The sequence below is a fragment of the Hyaena hyaena genome, unplaced genomic scaffold (genome assembly GCF_003009895.1).
Source record: "Hyaena hyaena isolate Hyena2069 unplaced genomic scaffold, ASM300989v1 scaffold_804, whole genome shotgun sequence".
Taxonomy (NCBI): domain Eukaryota; kingdom Metazoa; phylum Chordata; class Mammalia; order Carnivora; family Hyaenidae; genus Hyaena; species Hyaena hyaena.
The window spans coordinates 76158-94406 of NW_024081436.1; the positions used below are offsets into that span (position 1 = coordinate 76158).

At 34.9% G+C, this 18249-nt stretch overlaps 1 protein-coding gene across 1 annotated transcript in view; it reads right to left on the reverse strand.

Annotated features, from left to right (window-relative positions):
• NEK1 (NIMA related kinase 1) overlaps positions 1-18249 on the reverse strand; it is a 200676-nt gene that overhangs the window by 55353 nt on the left and 127074 nt on the right. Inside the window, exons 24-26 of the mRNA XM_039219207.1 lie at positions 7033-7164; positions 5083-5148; positions 4774-5002 (exon numbers count right to left, since the gene is read on the reverse strand). Of these exons, the coding sequence (XP_039075138.1) occupies positions 4774-5002; positions 5083-5148; positions 7033-7164 (427 nt within the window). The remainder of the gene's footprint in view (positions 1-4773; positions 5003-5082; positions 5149-7032; positions 7165-18249) is intronic.

Below are 18249 nucleotides of genomic sequence, written 5' to 3' on the forward strand. Positions count from 1 at the left end.
ATAGGAGCACATGTACCCCAATGTTCATAGCAGCAGTCTCCACAATAGCTAAAACATGGAAAGAGTCTAAGTGTCCATCAACAGATGAATGGATCAAGAAGATGTGGTTTATCTATACCATGGAATACTACATGGCAATGAGAAACAAGGAAATCTGGCCATGTGTAGCAACATGGATGGACCTTGAGGGTGTTATGCTGAGCGAAATAAGTCAGGCAGAGAAGGACAAATATCATATGTTTGCACGTATAGGAGGATTAGGAGGAACTTGACGGAGGAACAAGGGGGAGAAGAAGGGAGGAAATGGTGGGGGAAAGGGAGAGAGGCAAACCATGAGAGACTCTTGAATGCTGACAAACACTGAGGACTGATGGATGTGGGGGGGAGGAGGGATGGGCATGGAGGAGGACACTTGTGGGGATGAGCACTGAGTGTTATGTGGAAACTAATTTGACAATAAACTATTTGTTAAAAAAAAAAAAAAAAAGAAAAGAAAAAGAAACAAAGAGTAGCAGCAAATGGATTAGGGAAGGAGACATTCCCCAGTCAGGATTCAACACGGCAGCTATCCGTAAATGGCATCGGGTTAAAGAAAGAGTTCTAGGACAGGTCTTCTAGTTCTAGCCTTAGGACCTAGGAAGGGAAATCTTACCACTTGGTGTGAGGAAATCCTTCAGTGCTTTTCTTTTCTTTCTTTACTTTGTCATCTTCTTTCTCCCCCACAAAATCCCATGGTGACAAGAGTAGCAGTTGTTAATCAGAATACACAGAAGATCAAATTGAGGACAAGGAAGCTTCCTTTCTGTTTGGTAGAGATGTAGTACCTAGAAGATGGGGCTAAATTCCCATGGCTATTTTTCTCTACCTTTTAGCCACATGGCTCCAAGTACACAATAGAACAGAGTAAGTAAAGCCTCAGTTTTCTGACCAGATGACAAAAGAGAGAAGCCCGGAGCAACCAGAAAATACCAGGAAGATAAAGACAAAGGAATCAAGAAAGCAACCCCATAAAGTTGTTTATTATTGTCTGGGCTCACCTGCCACATGCACACACATGGATGTGATCCTATTCAGTATATCTTAAACTCTGAAAACTGAATTAACAAGAAGATGACTGCCAAGGTCCCAGTCCAGTCACTGGGTGACACACATGCTAGCAGACCAAAACAGCATTGACAGGCTTTGAAAAATGAACTGAGATTAGAACCACAGGCCACAAAGGCAGATAGGACCTTGTGACCTGACTAACTGGGTCGACTGCCTGCTAAAGCAAAAATATGAACATTCTCCCCAGGATTTACAAAGGCTTAGAGTCTCATAAGGGAATATTCAAAATGTCCAGGATATATTTCAAAATTACTCAGAAAAAGAAGAACCCAGAAAATTTTAACTCTCATGAGAGACAGCTACTGATTAATAACCAACACAAATATAACACAGATATTGGAATTATCTAACAAAGATTTAAAAAGTTATTATAAAAATATTCCAGGAAATAATCATGAAATGAATGCATTTCACAGCAATGAGAAAATAGAAAGCCTGAGAAAAGAAATAGAAGATTTAAAGAAAAGCTTAATAAATTTAAATTTCAGTGTCCCTAAATAAAATTTTATTAGAAAAAGCCAGCTAATACATTTGCATATTGTCTCTTGCTGCTTTTACACAATAGGGACAGAGTAGAGTAGTTGCAATAGAGTTTTTTTTTTTTTTTCTTATTTGAACTCATCTTTATTTTCCAAATTATTTTATAATAAGAGTAAGTAAGCAACTGCTATTTAGAAATGGCACGTATGACACACAAAAAATAAATGTAAAAAATAAATGTGATAGAACTGGCCTGGATTTTTAAAAAAATCACGTAAAAATTCTAGAAGGGCTGGGGAAGAAAACTAATGACTATCTAGGTTAAAACTACAGAAAAATGATGGCAACCTTGACACTGATCTGAGTAATCAGGTGACAAGTGGGGAAGAATCAAAAATAATAGTTACAACAGACTTTAAATATATTCAAATACATCTTATTTCATGATCCATTCACCGTTTATACTCTTCCAGTATGCTGGATTAGAAAGACCTGACTTTTGCTATAAAACCGTATTACTTAGCAACTTCTGTATTTGTAATGCTTGATAAAGATTGTACACCACTTTTACTAACACGAGGTATTTAATTATCATAACAATCTCTTAAAGCAGGGATAGTATTATGAAACGATTTGCAAGACGAAACAAACATTGAGATCAGAGGGGTTGTGACTTGCCCAAGAAAACGGCTAGTTAGAAACTGGAAATAGCAGAAACCACTCCATGCTGAACCTCTTTCTCAAGTAATCTACATTCCAGAACACCGAGTTTTCCTCCAATATTCACTTATTTTTAGAGACTCTTTTACCTAGTCAACAAACATCGCCAGTTTTGTCTGCAGTATTGGTTAATATCTCGTATGTTTAAGTGGTAACAAAACTGCTGCCCCAATCCTGCATTTTAAAAACATTCCTACCAACTCAAGCTCAGCACCAAGTTAAGCAAACTGAGTAAGACAAAGTAAGTTACCCTCTTAAACCTCACCAGCTGACTAAAGTTTGGGGAATCAAAAAAGAATGTGCTTCCCTCAGTTAAAAAAAAAAAAAAATCAATCTCCAAAACACCCCACCTCCCCGCGCCGCGCCCCACAGCTGATCCGAGGTAAAGGATGGAGTGGATCCGCCGGGCAGGCGGCCAGGGAACCAAACACCAATTTTCTCAAAGTTAAGAAAGCATTACAAGAAGGTCCATCCAGTGCCTTCTCTCTTGTATGCACAGCTAGCCTCTTCTTTCTTTAATGACTAGAAAACCGCTTTGGATTTCTTGCTACTAATCACCGCATAGCCTCAAATTTTCCAGCAACGTCGGTCACTTCGGAACACCTAGAAGCGACACAAACTTGGAAAACACCATTCCTCAATAATTGTCTACACTCCTCTCCAGCCCATCTAATTCCAAAGACCAGATCAACGTACGCCTGAAACAAAGTACAAAATAAAGAAAATAAGGGTCACATGTAACACAGACAACTCCGCTTCACAGCTCTCCCAAAACAGCCGTCACCACACCCGCACCCGGAGAGGAGCGGCCGCTAAGCCAAGGGGCGCAATAGAGTTTTTATGGACAGAAAAGTCTCAAATATTCACTATCTAGCCATTTACAGAAAACATTTGTTAAACCTTGCTTCAAAGACTACTCTCTGCACTCTGAATAAGTTCATGTTTGAGAGAGCCAATATACAGTACCTTTCATGATCTGGCCCTGCTTACTTCTTCCTTGGCTTTTTACTTGCCATTCTTTGTCCTGACTTATGAACTTTAGTCATCCATGCTGAAGTATACCAAGTTCCCTGAATTTCACACCCTCTCTCACCTGGGTCCTGGCTATTCTATTCCTAAAATACTTGGCTTGGCTTTTGGTTTAGCTAACTACTTATCCCTCAGCTCATCCCTTTTTCTAGAAATCATTTCCTTGGCTTCCCCAAGATGGATTTATGTCCTAATACACATTCTTAGAGTAGCCAGGATTATTTCTAGCATATTCCTTAGGAACTATAATTGCCTCTATATTTGTCTACCTTTCCACTAGACCCTTAAGCTCCTTAAGGAGAGGACTATGTCAACCATTATAGTATCTTCATTGCTGAGGAGTGTGTGGCATTTAATAAGACCCCATGAAGAACTACTGAATAAGTAAACAAAATAAAAGACACCATAGGTTGGAGTCTTTGAGCTTTTCTCCAACGCAAAAAAGAATTCTATGAAAACAGTCCACTAAAAAATTACTTAAAACTATATTTAGTTGAGGGGTTTAGTCAGTTAAGTGTCCAACTTTGGCTCAGGTCACAATCTTGTGGTTCATGGGTTCGGGCTCTATTGGGCTCTGTGCTAACAGCTAAGAGCCTGGAGCCTGCTTTGGATTCTTTGTCTCCCTTTCTCTCTACCCTTCCCTTGCTCTCTCTCTCTCTATCAAAGATAAATAAACATTAAAAAAATTTTAAAAAATATTTAGTTGATTGATAATCCTAAGTGTCCTTTTAGTATGTAAGCGCAACAAGAGCACATGTTTTTATTTATTATTGTATCTCCCTCTGGTGCGTAAGACAATGCAAGAAAATAGTAGTTGCTCAATAATTATTGCTGAATAAATGAATCATTAAGTGAGATCTTTTCACTACCCTGAGGCTAAATACCTAAGGGACCTTTCTGAGATTCTGTCAAAGTTTGCCATTTTGGTTCTCATCAAGAATTATTCCCGGTAAAAGATAAATATAATATGGTAGAAAGAGTTAAAGTAATACAATTTACATGATATCATTAGTTTCTTCTGTCGTACCACACACTTTTATAATAAAAATCTTGCTATCCTTTTTTTTTAATGTTTATTTATTTTGAAGATGAGAGAGACCACACGTGAAAATGGAAGGGGTAGACAGAGAGGGAGATAGAGAATCTAAAGTGGGCTCCAGGCTCTGAGCTGTTAGCACAGAGTCCGACATAGGGCTCAAACCCACAAGCCGTGAGATCATGACCTGAGCCGAAGTGGAACGCTTAACCAACTGAGCCACCGCAGCTCCCCCAAATCCTTGCTATTCGTAAGGTTGAATAGTTTTCTTTGTTTTTCACATACAAAGAAATTCTTCCAGCCTCTCTCAATCCCTCTAAGTATTTGTTCCTTCAGAGTACTCAGCCTCCAAGTTTACATGTGTGCTAGACCAAAACAGATTATTAACATTTTATACATACTTTCAGTTGCAGAGAAGGATGTGTCCAATGTTAACTCATCCAGGGGAATCACAAGTTGACCTCCTGCCTCCCATTTCTTGCGATCAGATGAAACTGACTTTTCCTTTTCATGCTCTTCAGCATCTTCACTAAGGACTACTTCACATGTATCAGAGTGACATTGTTTTCCTTTTTCATCTTCTTGAGCTTTAAGATTTTCATTTAATCTACGTAATATTTCTCGCTTACTCTGAAACAGTTAAAATGTTGTACTTCAATATGTATACAATTAAGTAAAATGACTGAGAGAGGGTTTAAAATTGTACCTACTGAAATAGCATTGCTAGTCTTCTGCAGGTCTTCCAAGGTTTCCTGGGTATCAGTTAAACTACTGTCCTGTAAACACAGATAGTTAGAGAGTAAGAAATAATGTTATTTTAAATATCTATCTTAAAAACTTTCATATTTTTGTTACTTTTTGTTTTTTATTAAATTGTTCCTTGTGAATTTTTTATTCCTGTAAAGTGTTAACACAGCTTCCTTCATTATACTTAATAGCAGAAGGGCCAATTCTCAATTATTTGTCTTATTTTTAGATTACTAATCACATATTTAATTACATCCTCTTCCTTTTTGACATCTGATTTTAGATAATTTTATGTCAATGCTAAAAATAAAAAAATTAACTGATGTATACTCTCTTATTTAGAGCTAGGGAGTTTTAGTGGATAAAGTAATTCAGGATAGGTTGTATTACTTTGAAATTGTCTTTATGTTTCATGTACATATATTCCTACTCCAGCCATACTACTAAACATAATTGAGAATTGGTTTCTCTCAATAAACAAAGAGAGTAACAATGAGCTGAGTCCTTTATACCAACAATAATATAAATTCTGTCTTTTGATTAGTATAACCATAGTGATCTAGACAAACTAGAATTTTTAAACACACGCAAAGAAGAAATTAGTAGTTATGAATGCTATGAAAGCAAAAGTAATCTGAAAGATGCAAAGTAAGACATAGCAGTTTTCAAAGTTTTAAGTACCAATATTTACCAAGACAACACATAAAGAAAAACCATTTCATTACATAGATTACCTCAAATTTTGTAACATTTGAGGAAAATACAAAAGAGTATAATGGTCAGTTTTAAAGTAATACATTTAAATGAGACAAAGAGCATTTTACCCCATAAAGTAGTCAGGAATTAGCAGTTGCTATAACCAGAGAGATGAACAGCTACTTGAAGGATACCGGGAAGGAAACCACACAGTGGTATCTAAAGTTGAAGTGAACAACGCAGCACACACAAAGTCGTTATCAGAAAGAAAAGGAGACTAAACCTACTTGAAGGATAATAATTTCTCATATGAAGATCTTGAGAGTTACCAAGAAACCTGTATTTTTCTACTCAGTCTTGTTTTCAAGATAACACAAAGGCTATAAAAAATTGATGTATCAGTAACATTAGTGTTGCCTGCAAACACTTAATGAAACTCAGCAATTAAAAGGCAGACATTAATTAACAAGATAGGAGAAAATCAGGTTAATGTGTTACATGATTCAGTAGACCCTTTTTCCTTCTCTGTGTTGAATTCTAGGCTGAAATTCTGTATCATGAGCCCATTTCCTTTAACCCCAGAACAGAGTTTTCACATTTTAGATGAATACTTGACACATATTTCCAAGTTTAAACTTTTTACTTGTCCATATTTGTTTCATTATCCATATGGCATGACAGAGATTCATAAGTAGAAAGGAAAAGAAATAATTGATGGGTTAAGTGTAGTTATACTGAATCTTCTAACATTTGTTATGCCAAAAATTTTAAAATAAATGTAAACATGCCTTGGACTTCATTCTTAGAGTTAAGTTAATCAATTTAAGTATCAAAGAGACATTTTTTAAAACGATCTTTTCTTAAAAAAAATGAAACTGTTAATTGTGAGAGGTGGGGTATGTTTGTTAATGTTGCATTACAAATGTTCATTGCACTATTTTCTCTACATTTTTGTATATATTTGTTCAATAATCTTTTAAAGTAAAAATGAGAGACAATCATTTAAATCTATTTTTATGTATTAGTGGGTCCTAGATATAAACCTATTGGCAGTGAGGTTCCAATACTCACAGTAAAATACACACAAAAATCTTAAGAAATAATGGGCTTTTTTTTAGAAAAATTTAATGAAACACTGCGAATTAATATAATTTCATTAAATTTAATCCTTCTAATGACCTTTTGCTTTGAGGGGTTCTAAATTTTAGGAAACTTACCATACCCACTTCTTTCAAAGCTGAAGTCACAGAAATAACAGGCTTCATCTGTTGCTTTGATGGAGAGCCACCTGCTTCAGGTTGTCCCAGTGGTGGAGACATATCAGAGCTCTTTACTCCTTTAGTCACCAACTATAATAACAAATTTAAGTATATTTGGAAATTTATATTTGTATGAAGAATAAAATGGTGTTTATCTACTCTATCTCAAAGTACAGTTTTTCATTTCTTAATTTTTATTGTGTAAGACAATGTGCTAGGTCTGAGGAAAGATCAGAAAAGACAGAAACATCTTTGGCCTGAGATATAAACATAATCATGTCTCCTGTAGTACTAAATAACTCCTTTCCACTGTATTAACAATGTTTCATAAAACAATTTTTTAAAAAAAAAACTGATTTCTAAAAGATTATGACATCGGTCCCTTCACTTTAATTTTAATTCATTACACCATCTGATGGGAAGAAAAAATATTTTACTTATTAATCTTAAATTTGAAAAAGAAATGCTTATGTAATTTCTAAGAGTGTGGTACAATCTTCTTAAAATTTGAACATGAATCATCCAACATACAAGCCCTCATTATACAAATGTCAACATAATAGAAGAATGGAAGAAATGGGAGAAGAAATAACAGGCACAAGTAATAAAATTTAATGTCACTAAAAATATCACGTATATTCATACATGTGTCCTTTTTTATCTTGCCATTTAGACTTTAAACAATATGAAATAAGACAATGAACCATTCATCAGTATAAGGAAATGGCATTTACAGGTATGCTCATGGCACCATGGCAGCAAGTCTGTTCCCTACTTCTCTCTCTCTTTCAAACCAGAAAACAAATATTTCTGGTGAGTATACACTTCAAATGCAACATTTACTAAGCATCTTGTAAATATAAGGTAGAAATACAATTATAATATCTAGTCTTCTGAACACTCATTTTATCATAATACCTATGTTTTCAAAAGACAGAAACAGCCATCACAATACTGAAGAACAAAGTTCAAGGAATGATAATATGTAATTTCTTCAAGTCTTACTATAAAGTCACAGTAATCAAGACAGTGTAATACTGGTGAAAGAATAGACAAGTCAATGGAATAGAACACAGCTCAGAAATAGACCCAAACGAATATAGTGAAATGATCTTTAACAATGGAGCAAAGGCAACTCAATGGAGAAAGGATAGTCTTTACAACAATTGATGCTGGAACATCTAGACAACCCAGTGCCCCCCCCCCCCACCAAGCCCACGGACAAAAAAAGTATTTAAACAAACAGACAACACACCCTCCACAAAAATGAACTCATTACAGATGTAAACATAAAATGCAAAATTATAAAACTCCTAGAAGGTTAGTATAGGAGAAAATCCAGATGATTTGGGGTTTGGAAAGGCTTTTTAGATACAACACCAAAGACACAACTGGGAAAGACAGAACTGATACGCTGGACTTCACTAAAATTTAAACCTTTGCTCCAGGAAAGACCCTGTGAGGAGAATAAAACAAGCCACAGACTTGGAGAAAGTATGTGCAAAAGACATAAAGACTTAAATCATTGTTAGCCAAAATGTACAAAGAGCTCTTAAAACTCAACTATAAAAAAAACACACCACCCAATTAAAAAAACCTACTAAAGATCTGAACAGACCCCTCACCAAAGAACATATACAGATGGCAAATAGGCATATGAAAAAATATTCCACAACCTAGGTCATTTGGGAATTGCAAATTTAAACAATAATGTGATACCACTACACATCTACAATACTGGTTAAAATCCAAACCACTGACCACACCAAATGCTGCTGAGTAGATGGATCAAAAGGAATTCTCATTAATTTCTGATGGGAATTCAAAATGGTACAATGGTTTGGAAAACACTGGCAATTTCCAACAAAACTAAACATACTCTTACCATGTGACCCAACAACCACACTCCTTGGTATTTACCTGAAGAAGTTTAAAACTTATGTTCACACAAAAACCTGTACACAGATGGTTACAGCAGTTTTATCATAATTGTCAAAACTTGGAAGCAGCTAAGATGTCCTTCTGTATGTAAATAGATTAAAAAAAAAAAAAAACTGGGGGCGCCTGGGTGGCTTAGTCGGTTAAGCGTCCGACTTTCGCTTAGGTCATGATCTCGCAGTTCGTGGGTTCGAGCCCCGCGTCGGGCTCTGTGCTGACTGCCAGCTCAGAGCCTGGAGCCTGTTTCGGAGTCTGTGACTCCTTCTCTCTCTGACCCTCTCCTGCTCATGCTGTCTCTCTCTCTCTCTCTCCTAGAAATAAATAAAACATTAAAAAAAAAAAACTGGTACATAATGATTATTTAGTGCTAAAAAGAAATGAGCTATCAAGCCACGCAAAGTCATAGAGGAAACTTAAATGCATATTACTAAATGAAAGAAGTCCATCTGAAAAGACTACATACTATATGATTCCAATCATATGACATTCTGGAAACGGCAAGACCATGGAGACAATATAAAGATGCATGGTTGCCAGAGGTTCCCAGGGGAGTGGTAGAGGAAATGAATAAGCAGAGCACAGAGAACTTTTAGGGCAGTGAAAATACTCTGTATGATACCGTAATGATGGTTACACATCATTATAAATTTGTCCAAACCCATGGGATGTACAGCACCAAGAGTGAACTGTAATACAAACCACTGACTTTGGGTGATGATATATATAAATGCAGGTTCATCAATTATAACAATGTACAACTCTGGTGGAGGATGCTGATTAATGGGAGAGGCTGTACACGAGTGGGGGTAGAGGACACAAGAAATCTATATCTTCCTATCAATTTTCCTGTGAACCTAAAACTACTCTAAAAAAATAAGACTTTATTAAAAAGGGCAGAAACATTATTCTAACCCATAGTTCAGCATAGCTAAAAAGTATACTGATATTTATTAAGATGTTATAAATAACTTTAAAAATCTAAAGCTAACACAGCTGGGCATTATCTCCTTGAAAGATGACATAGAAATATTTTGAAACTTTACCATGGTCTTATTTCCATACGGTATACCCAAAAGAAGTAACATAAATTCTAAGGAAATAAAAACAAATTCCAATTGGTTCTGAAAAACTGGTAGCATTTTTAGAAAAGTATGTTACTTCTCTAGATGATTATTTTGAAGGAAACACATTAATTCGGATGTACAAATTCTATCATATTTATTTAAATCGGTAATTCTCTAATCGCATATCATATATATATGTATAAAACCATGTGAATGTTTAAATTCACTTAAAGAAATAATTTTTGCTATTTTAATAAATTAACTTGATGTGATTTTTGTGAGAAAACAAATATAGAATATTTTATAAAATTTAATCAACATATTCAAAGACTTATTAAGTGTCAGGGTGCCTTGGTGGCCCAGTTCGTTAAGCATCTGACTCTTGATTTTAGCTCAGGTCATGATCTCATGGTTCAGTGGATTGAGCCCTGTGTTGTGGAGCTCTGCACTGACAGCATGGAGCCTACTTGGGATTCTCTCTCCCGCTCTCTGCCCCTCCCTCACGTGCATGTGTGTGAGTGCACTCTCTCTCTCAAATAAATAAACAAAACAAAAGAATATTTTAAAAAAATGTATTAAGTGCCAAGCACAGTGCTATAAAACAGATATCCAAATTGAAAGACACATGGTAACTATGTGAAGTGATGTGTTAACTAACCTGTTATAGTAATCATTTCATAGTACATACATATATCACATCGTCATGTTGTGTTTCTTATACTTAACACAATGTTACACAATTATATCTCAGTATGTTGTAGACCAGAACTAATTGCAATAATTTTCAGACAAAAGACAAAAAACAAAATGGATCATACAATACTTTCTCTCAAAGGATTATAAACTATAAAAGAAAGGGAAACACATAAATCAATCAGTATGTTACAGAGAGATAAAATTAAAGAGATGTCTGGGGAAAATGGTCTGGGGAAAAACAAAATCAGAGAAAGAACTAACTCACTCCCAGGAGGGAGATGGTGAGTGTGGCCTTTGTAGAGTAGCCACTTTGAGCAGCCATTCATTGTTTGAGGAGGTCATAAAATATAGTTTAAATAAGACAGTTCTACTCAAATCCCCAAATCTCACTCACTAGAGACCTGTGATTTTTCATGGTTTCTAATCCTCTCTTAACTTGAAACTTTTTCTCACTAAAATGGAGATGGTATACTCACTGTCTCCTTACTGCAGGGATTAAATGTGATAATTTATGTAAAGTGCACAGTTGTATGCCTAATAAATGTAGAAATTATAGTTCAGCAAACATTTATTTAGCTTCTACTAAGTAATGTTATTTGGCTTAAACACTGAAAGTCTGATTTCAGACCCTAACAAAATAAACTGGATTTGCCCAAAGCTAGTTTCTGATCTCCAGAATGCAGAATAAAAACAATAACTTCCCATCTATGCCTAATCAGAGTTTAAAATTTTTGCATTGCATAAGGTGTTTTTTTTCTTTCAAGTTTATTTACTGGTTTAGAGAGAGAGAGAGAGAGAAAGCACACATGAGACAGTGTGCATGCACATGTGAGCACAATCAGAGGGGTAGGGAGGAGAGAGAGAGAGATAAGCTGGTTCCACACTGAGCACAAAGCCCATCATGGGGTTCTATCTTATAATGATGAGATCGTTACCTGTGTAGAAATCAAGAGTCAGATGCTTAACCAAATGAGCCATCCAGCTGCTCAAACATTACATAAGGTTTTATGACACAGAAGTTAATAAGAAGCAGAAACCTGAGGGGTGCCTGGGTGGCTCAGCTGGTTAAGCCTCTGACTCCTGGTTTTGGCTCAGGTCATGATCTCACAGTTAGTGAGAGCAAGCCCTACATCAGGCACTGCACTGATGCAGAACCTGCTTGAGATTCCCTCTCTCTCTCTGATTCTTCCTCACTCATTCATTCTCTCTCTCTCAAAAATAAACAAACTTAAAAAATGTAAAAAAAAAAAAAAAGCAGAAATCTGAAAGACAAATAGTTGGCATTATAAATTCAAAAAAGTCTAAGATTCAATATAAAATTTAATTGTATAAATAAACAGGAGGGATAACATGAACTTAACTAATTTTGCTAAAGAATAAGACCACCTGCCTTTCTCAGCCTGTGACATAATTTTTATTTATGCTTTTAAAGACTATCACAAAGTCATTTCCAAAATTACTGGGCAGATGCTTCTAACAGAAACCTTAAGGAAAATCATAATAAAAGAAAAAAGCCACCTATACCCTAGAGCTCCAACTTCTTGTATTTCATTTTTATACTTTTTTTAATGCTCATACACATGCACACATAATCCACACACAATTTAAACAGGGTACTGGCATAACTCTCTGAAACTATAGACATATGGCCAAAGAAAAATTTAAAAACTTCTAGGGAATACTTAGCAGATTTATCTTTAGTTAGGAATGGCAAATGTCACATAAGGGAACTGAAAACCCTTTATCTTGACTTTAAATTCTTAAATTGTAAAGTATATGGAATAAGGATATATCTGCATTAATATCAACCTTAAAAGAAACCTAAAGTAACAGAGACAAAAATCAGTTTGCTGATGAAGTGCTATCAGTTAAACTGGGTATGAGACCAAAGATAATCAAAGTCAATATAGTAGGGATTAGGTTAAAACATGGAAAATCTCTACTAAATTTTCTTCACACTGTTCATTTTTGTACCTATGGAAGCACATCTTTTAATCAAGAGAAGATGTTTTTAATAAAGAAAATGTCACATATTACTATTAAAAATTTGTTTTGTATTATATTAAAATTTGTCTGTATGCCATACATGGCTAATGACTGGTACATAGGTCAATTACCTAAGATACCTGATTCAATGTGTAGGACAAACTTACTGGCACCTTTATAATAATGATCTTCAACAGCCTTCAGTAAATGCTTATTTTCCATAACCAAACATACCAGTCTCTTCCCTGGGTCAACTAAACTAAACAGATCATTAAGAGCTTGAAATAATAAACATGCAAAGAAACTCAGACATAATGAAATCTAAACCAAAGAACAAAAGACCTCCCTACTAACTCATCCAATTATTTTTAAAATAAAACTATATCAGTTAACAAAAATGTAAAGGTAATTCTAGTAACTAGTGAGATGTTGGAACATCTTTATAAGCCCAGGTAACACACACCACTAACTGATCAGTACAAAAGGAGCTGGGCCTCCTATGTAAGTAAACATCATGGATATATGTTTTATAACCTGGATGTTAAGGTTTTCAATGTTAACCAGATTCTGAGGTAAAAATAATAACATGTTTTTAAATTGTTAAAAGAGAAAACACTAAACTGAGTTAATTCAGAAAGTTGATCCGATATGATAAACAACACTAAAATTTAAGAGAAAGCGAAACAAATTTTTACATAAGATAAAAATTTTAAATCTAAAAAAAATCCAAACAATTTTGTTAAAATTGATCACCCAGTTACATGTATGATACACACTTCATTCTAAGCAGTTTTTCAAAATCCAAAGTTAAAAATAAACTGCAACAGAAATAAAACATTGAGCTGAAAGTTTCATTAGTGAAGTTAAGAAAATAAACTGCTTTAGGAGCTATTTTTCCTAGCCATTTTCTCACTAAATTCACAAATTCAAGACTTTTCTACATTCTCCAAAAAAGGTTTTGAATTATCACTGTAAAACTGCTTCTATTTTATCTGTCAATTGTATGTTTGATTTTGCTAAAAAATTAAACAGCAGTGCCACCAAATGACAAAATGCAAAATTTTACCAAATAGTGAGGTCAGGTTTATAAAGACATGAAACTGTTTACTTATTCTTGAAGCACAGATAAATATAAATACTATTTCATCTCTATATGGTGAATGAGTTAAGGATTTAGCATATGTTAGGAAAATATTAGAAGACCTGACTGCATACATATTTTGAATATAGAGCAATTTCACACATGATTTTATATAGCTTAAAAATACACAAATTTTATCATATTTACATTTAAGTTCTCAAAACCTTACCTTTGAAGAAACAAAAATATGAAGTATTTTTATCTGAATAACTTTTCTGAACTATTAATGCTATACTCTATTTATAAGAATGACTAAGAGTACAAACACTCCAGTGTGGCCACAGGGAGGAAGTATTTCTCCACCCTTAATGAAGCCATACAGAACTGTATGGCAGATCCACAGACAAGGACAAAGACATAAACAGAAACGAAATAGACAAGAGTTAAACACAATGAAAAAGGAATTCCTCACACTCAAAAATATTCACTAACAAGTCAAGATAGAATTTCCTTACTTCTGCTTTTCATTTATTTTAATTATTAAATGCATTGCTACTCTTAAAAAACTCAATCTATCTTCCTTATGTTTCATTCACAATCCGAGTATATACAGTCAACTTAAAAAGGCAATACTGTATTATTTGGGGGGAAAAACCCTATCAGCACAGATGAAAATTATTCTTCATATTAAAGTCCTTTGTTGTACTATAATTTTTATAGTGTCAAAGAGAAAATTTTATAAAATGGGTCTTACATACTAAAGAATCAGAATAATGAAGGCAGTGATTTTTACCATTTGTTAGATCAAAGATACTTTGATAATCCAATGAAAGACATATGGTCTTACTTTAGAAAAACGCATCAATATATATGCAATGAAACTAAATTAACATTTCAGGAAGCTAATAATGCTAATTCTAACTGTGACTAACATGTTAACCACTCCTGAGTTACAGTAACAGTCATGAGGGACGCCTGGGTGGCTCAGTTAAACATTTGACTCAATTTTCGATCAGATCACGATCTCATGTTGGTGAGTTTGAGCCCTGCACTGTGCCCTATACTGACCTCTGTGCAGACCACGTGGAGCCTGCTTAGGATTTTCTCTCTCCCTCTCTCTGCCCCTCCCCTGCTTGCACTCTCTCTCTCAAAATAAATAAAACATTAGAGTAATAGTCAACAAATACAAACATATGAAGTCCTCATACTACATCTAGATTATGTTAAATTAGATCTTCTTTTAAAATAATTACTTGGTAAAATAACTTTAATCCGTTTTCTATAGATTAAACTGAATTTAAGTACTTAGATTATGAAGACTTTATTTTTCTATCCAATTTAGACAGAACAATATTAGAGATCATGACTTTCATTTAGAAGATAAGGAAATAAAGACCCCCATTAAGTCAGTTTCCCAAAAAGGCAAATGCACTGGCAGAGCTGAGACTAAAAATCAAGTATTAGGATTCCCAGACTCCTTTTTTTTTTCTCACTATACAAGGATGCCCTCAGTAAACCAATCGTTGAAAATTCCTCTATATATAATTCTGAAATGTCATGAGCCACAGATTTCCCAGTGCATTTATTTGTGTTACTATTCACCAGATACCATGATAAGCAATTTACAAGGTGAATCAGGATTCTTTGGTTGAAACCAATTGAAACTAATTCTGGTGGAAAGGGGGGCGGGGGTGGGATAAAGGAGAAGAGAGAAAAGAACAGTAAGTAAGATTATAAAAGCAAAGGGAAGCTCTTTAAAAAGAACAGGAACCAGAGTAGCTGTGTGGATCTAGGTAGTAGAAATGAATTTATTATTTCATCAGGTTCTCTTACTGGATTAAATAAACTTCAATCCTGTGATACTCTATTCAAGCTTCAAGCTCTGGGAGACAATTCAGTTGTTCTACATTTGATGACCTGCCTATCTTCAGCTAGAAGGAGCCAGAATACCTTGTTTGACAGTCTTACCGAAAGAGCAAACAATAAAACAATTCCTCCAAATGAAAATAGGTTGCTTGCCTATTGGACCTCAAAAGTCAGACTCACTACCACAGTTTAATGCTGCCACCATAAAAATTCTTCTGAAAGAACCTGAGGAAATACAAAGATGTATGATACTAGAGACTGGCATTCTCTCTCAATAACAGAGTCATAAAAGCTGTCTTTTGTACATACTTTGGAACAGTCTAAGACAGATCTACCATCAAAAGAGAAAATACATACAGAGAAAAAACTAGGTATTTATACTGGTTTACATGATTTAAACAGCAAAGACTCTTTGGGTTTTCTAGGACCATATTTTAATTATATGAATGCTACTGAAAGTGTGCTGGATGGGTATATGAGGTCTAACCAGCCTTCTGGAATAGAGAAACCTGGCTCCAGTTGGTAATCTGTGGACAGAACTATGCTATTATACAGCTACCTAGTAATAAAAGTATTATATGAGAATGTAGCACTCAGAGCTGAATCACTGTTGGACACAATTTGTAAAATGTACTTATTAACATATGGAACCTAACAACATGCTTCCAGAGATGCTCCCCTGCTCCCCTCCCTGTTCTACTACCATTATCACTACTACCTGTGAAACTTCTGCTCCTTTTGCTTAGGAAGAGTTAGCTTAATGCTAGGAAGATTATCAGAGGAGCAGCTCTGAAATAGGGGCTCTCAGCATAAGAGGAATCCTCATTCTCTTTGATGTTCTTGAAATTTTTCATGTCAAATAAACGTATCTTGCAGACCACTCTGTGACCCTGTTACTATCTAGGGACATTTCGAACAGGGAGCATGATTCCACACTGATCTCATGATGTGTCTACATAAGACTAAGGATGACAACATTTGGAGCTCAGAGCTTGGAGCCTGCTTTGAATTCTGTGTCTCCTTCTCTCTTTTTGCCCCTCCCTTGCTCACGCTCTGTCTCTGTCTCTCTTTCAAAAATAGACACTAAAAAATAATAATAATAAAATGTAGAAATAATTATTATGATTTATATCATGACTACTTGCAAATGATATAGCTGCATACTAAAACTCCAGAAAATTAATTGAGAATTGGCAGAACAGGTAAACTCATTCTATAGCAAAAAACAGTGATTGCTCCAAGTATCAGCAATATTCTCTTAGATAAAAAATACCCTCTTAAAACAGAAATTTAGAATTATGTGCCATCAATAAATAACCTTTACAAGAAATGTAACAAGTATGAGCTTAAAATGATCAAAATTGGGGCGTCTGGGTGGCTCAGTCGGTTAAGCGTCCGACTTCGGCTCAGGTCACAATCTCATGGTTCGTGAGTTCAAGCGCTGTGTAGGCTCTGTGCTCATAGCTCGGAGCCTGGAACCTGCTTCAAATTCTGTGGCTCCCTCTCTCTCTGACCTACTCACGCTCTGTCTCCCTGTCTCTCAAAAATAAATAAACATTAAAAAAATAATAAAATAAAATGATCAAAATTGTATAAGAGATATAAAAGAAGAATGAGTAAATGTAGATGTTTAACATACTCCTGGATAAGTTAATTTGTAGGCTTAAGGTTATATTGATAAAAATTCCAATAGAATTTAAAAATAAAAAAAAGAGGGGTGCCTGGGTGGCTTAGTTGGTTAAGCGTCCGACTTTCACTTAGGTCATGATCTCACGGTTCATGGGTTCAAGCCCCGCGTCGGGCTCTGTGCTGACTGCCAGCTCAGAGCCTGGAGCCTGTTTCAGTCTGTGACTCCCTCTCTTTCTGACCCTCCCCTGCTCATGCTGTCTCTCTCTCTGTCTCCTAGAAATAAATAAACATTAAAAAAATAATAATAAAATAAAATAAAATAAAAAAATAAAAATAAAAAAAAGAACAAAAATTACCCAAAAATGTATCTGGTAAGGAAAAAGACAGCAAGTAACTAAGAAAAACATTTAAGAGTAAAAAGGAAATGAGTGAAGAACTCTATCAGAAATTTAAATATATTCTAAATCCATAATTATTAATACAATGAGGTACTGGCAGACAGAGTAATGGAGCAGAAGAGAGCCTGATGCATTTATATTATAGATTAATTCTCTAGCATATATAAGAATTTAATATATATAGGTATTTATATAAATATATAAAGGTAGCTTTATAAATTAGTGGCAGAAGGAAAGTTTAGCCATTAAATAATGCTGGGTCTTTGATTAGGTACTTGGCAGTAATAAAAACTAAAATGAGTAAGTAAATTAGGTTCTCACCACAAATCAAATCCCAAAATAACTTTCATATTGGTCATTCATAAATATGAAAGAGAGAGAGTGCCACAGTGAGGGAGAGGGGGAGGGGACAGGAGAGGGAGAAAGAATGAGAATAAAAAATGGGAAAAAATAGAATTACCAAATTATAATAGTGATATACCACCTAGTAAGAGATATAAGAACATTAACATGAGTA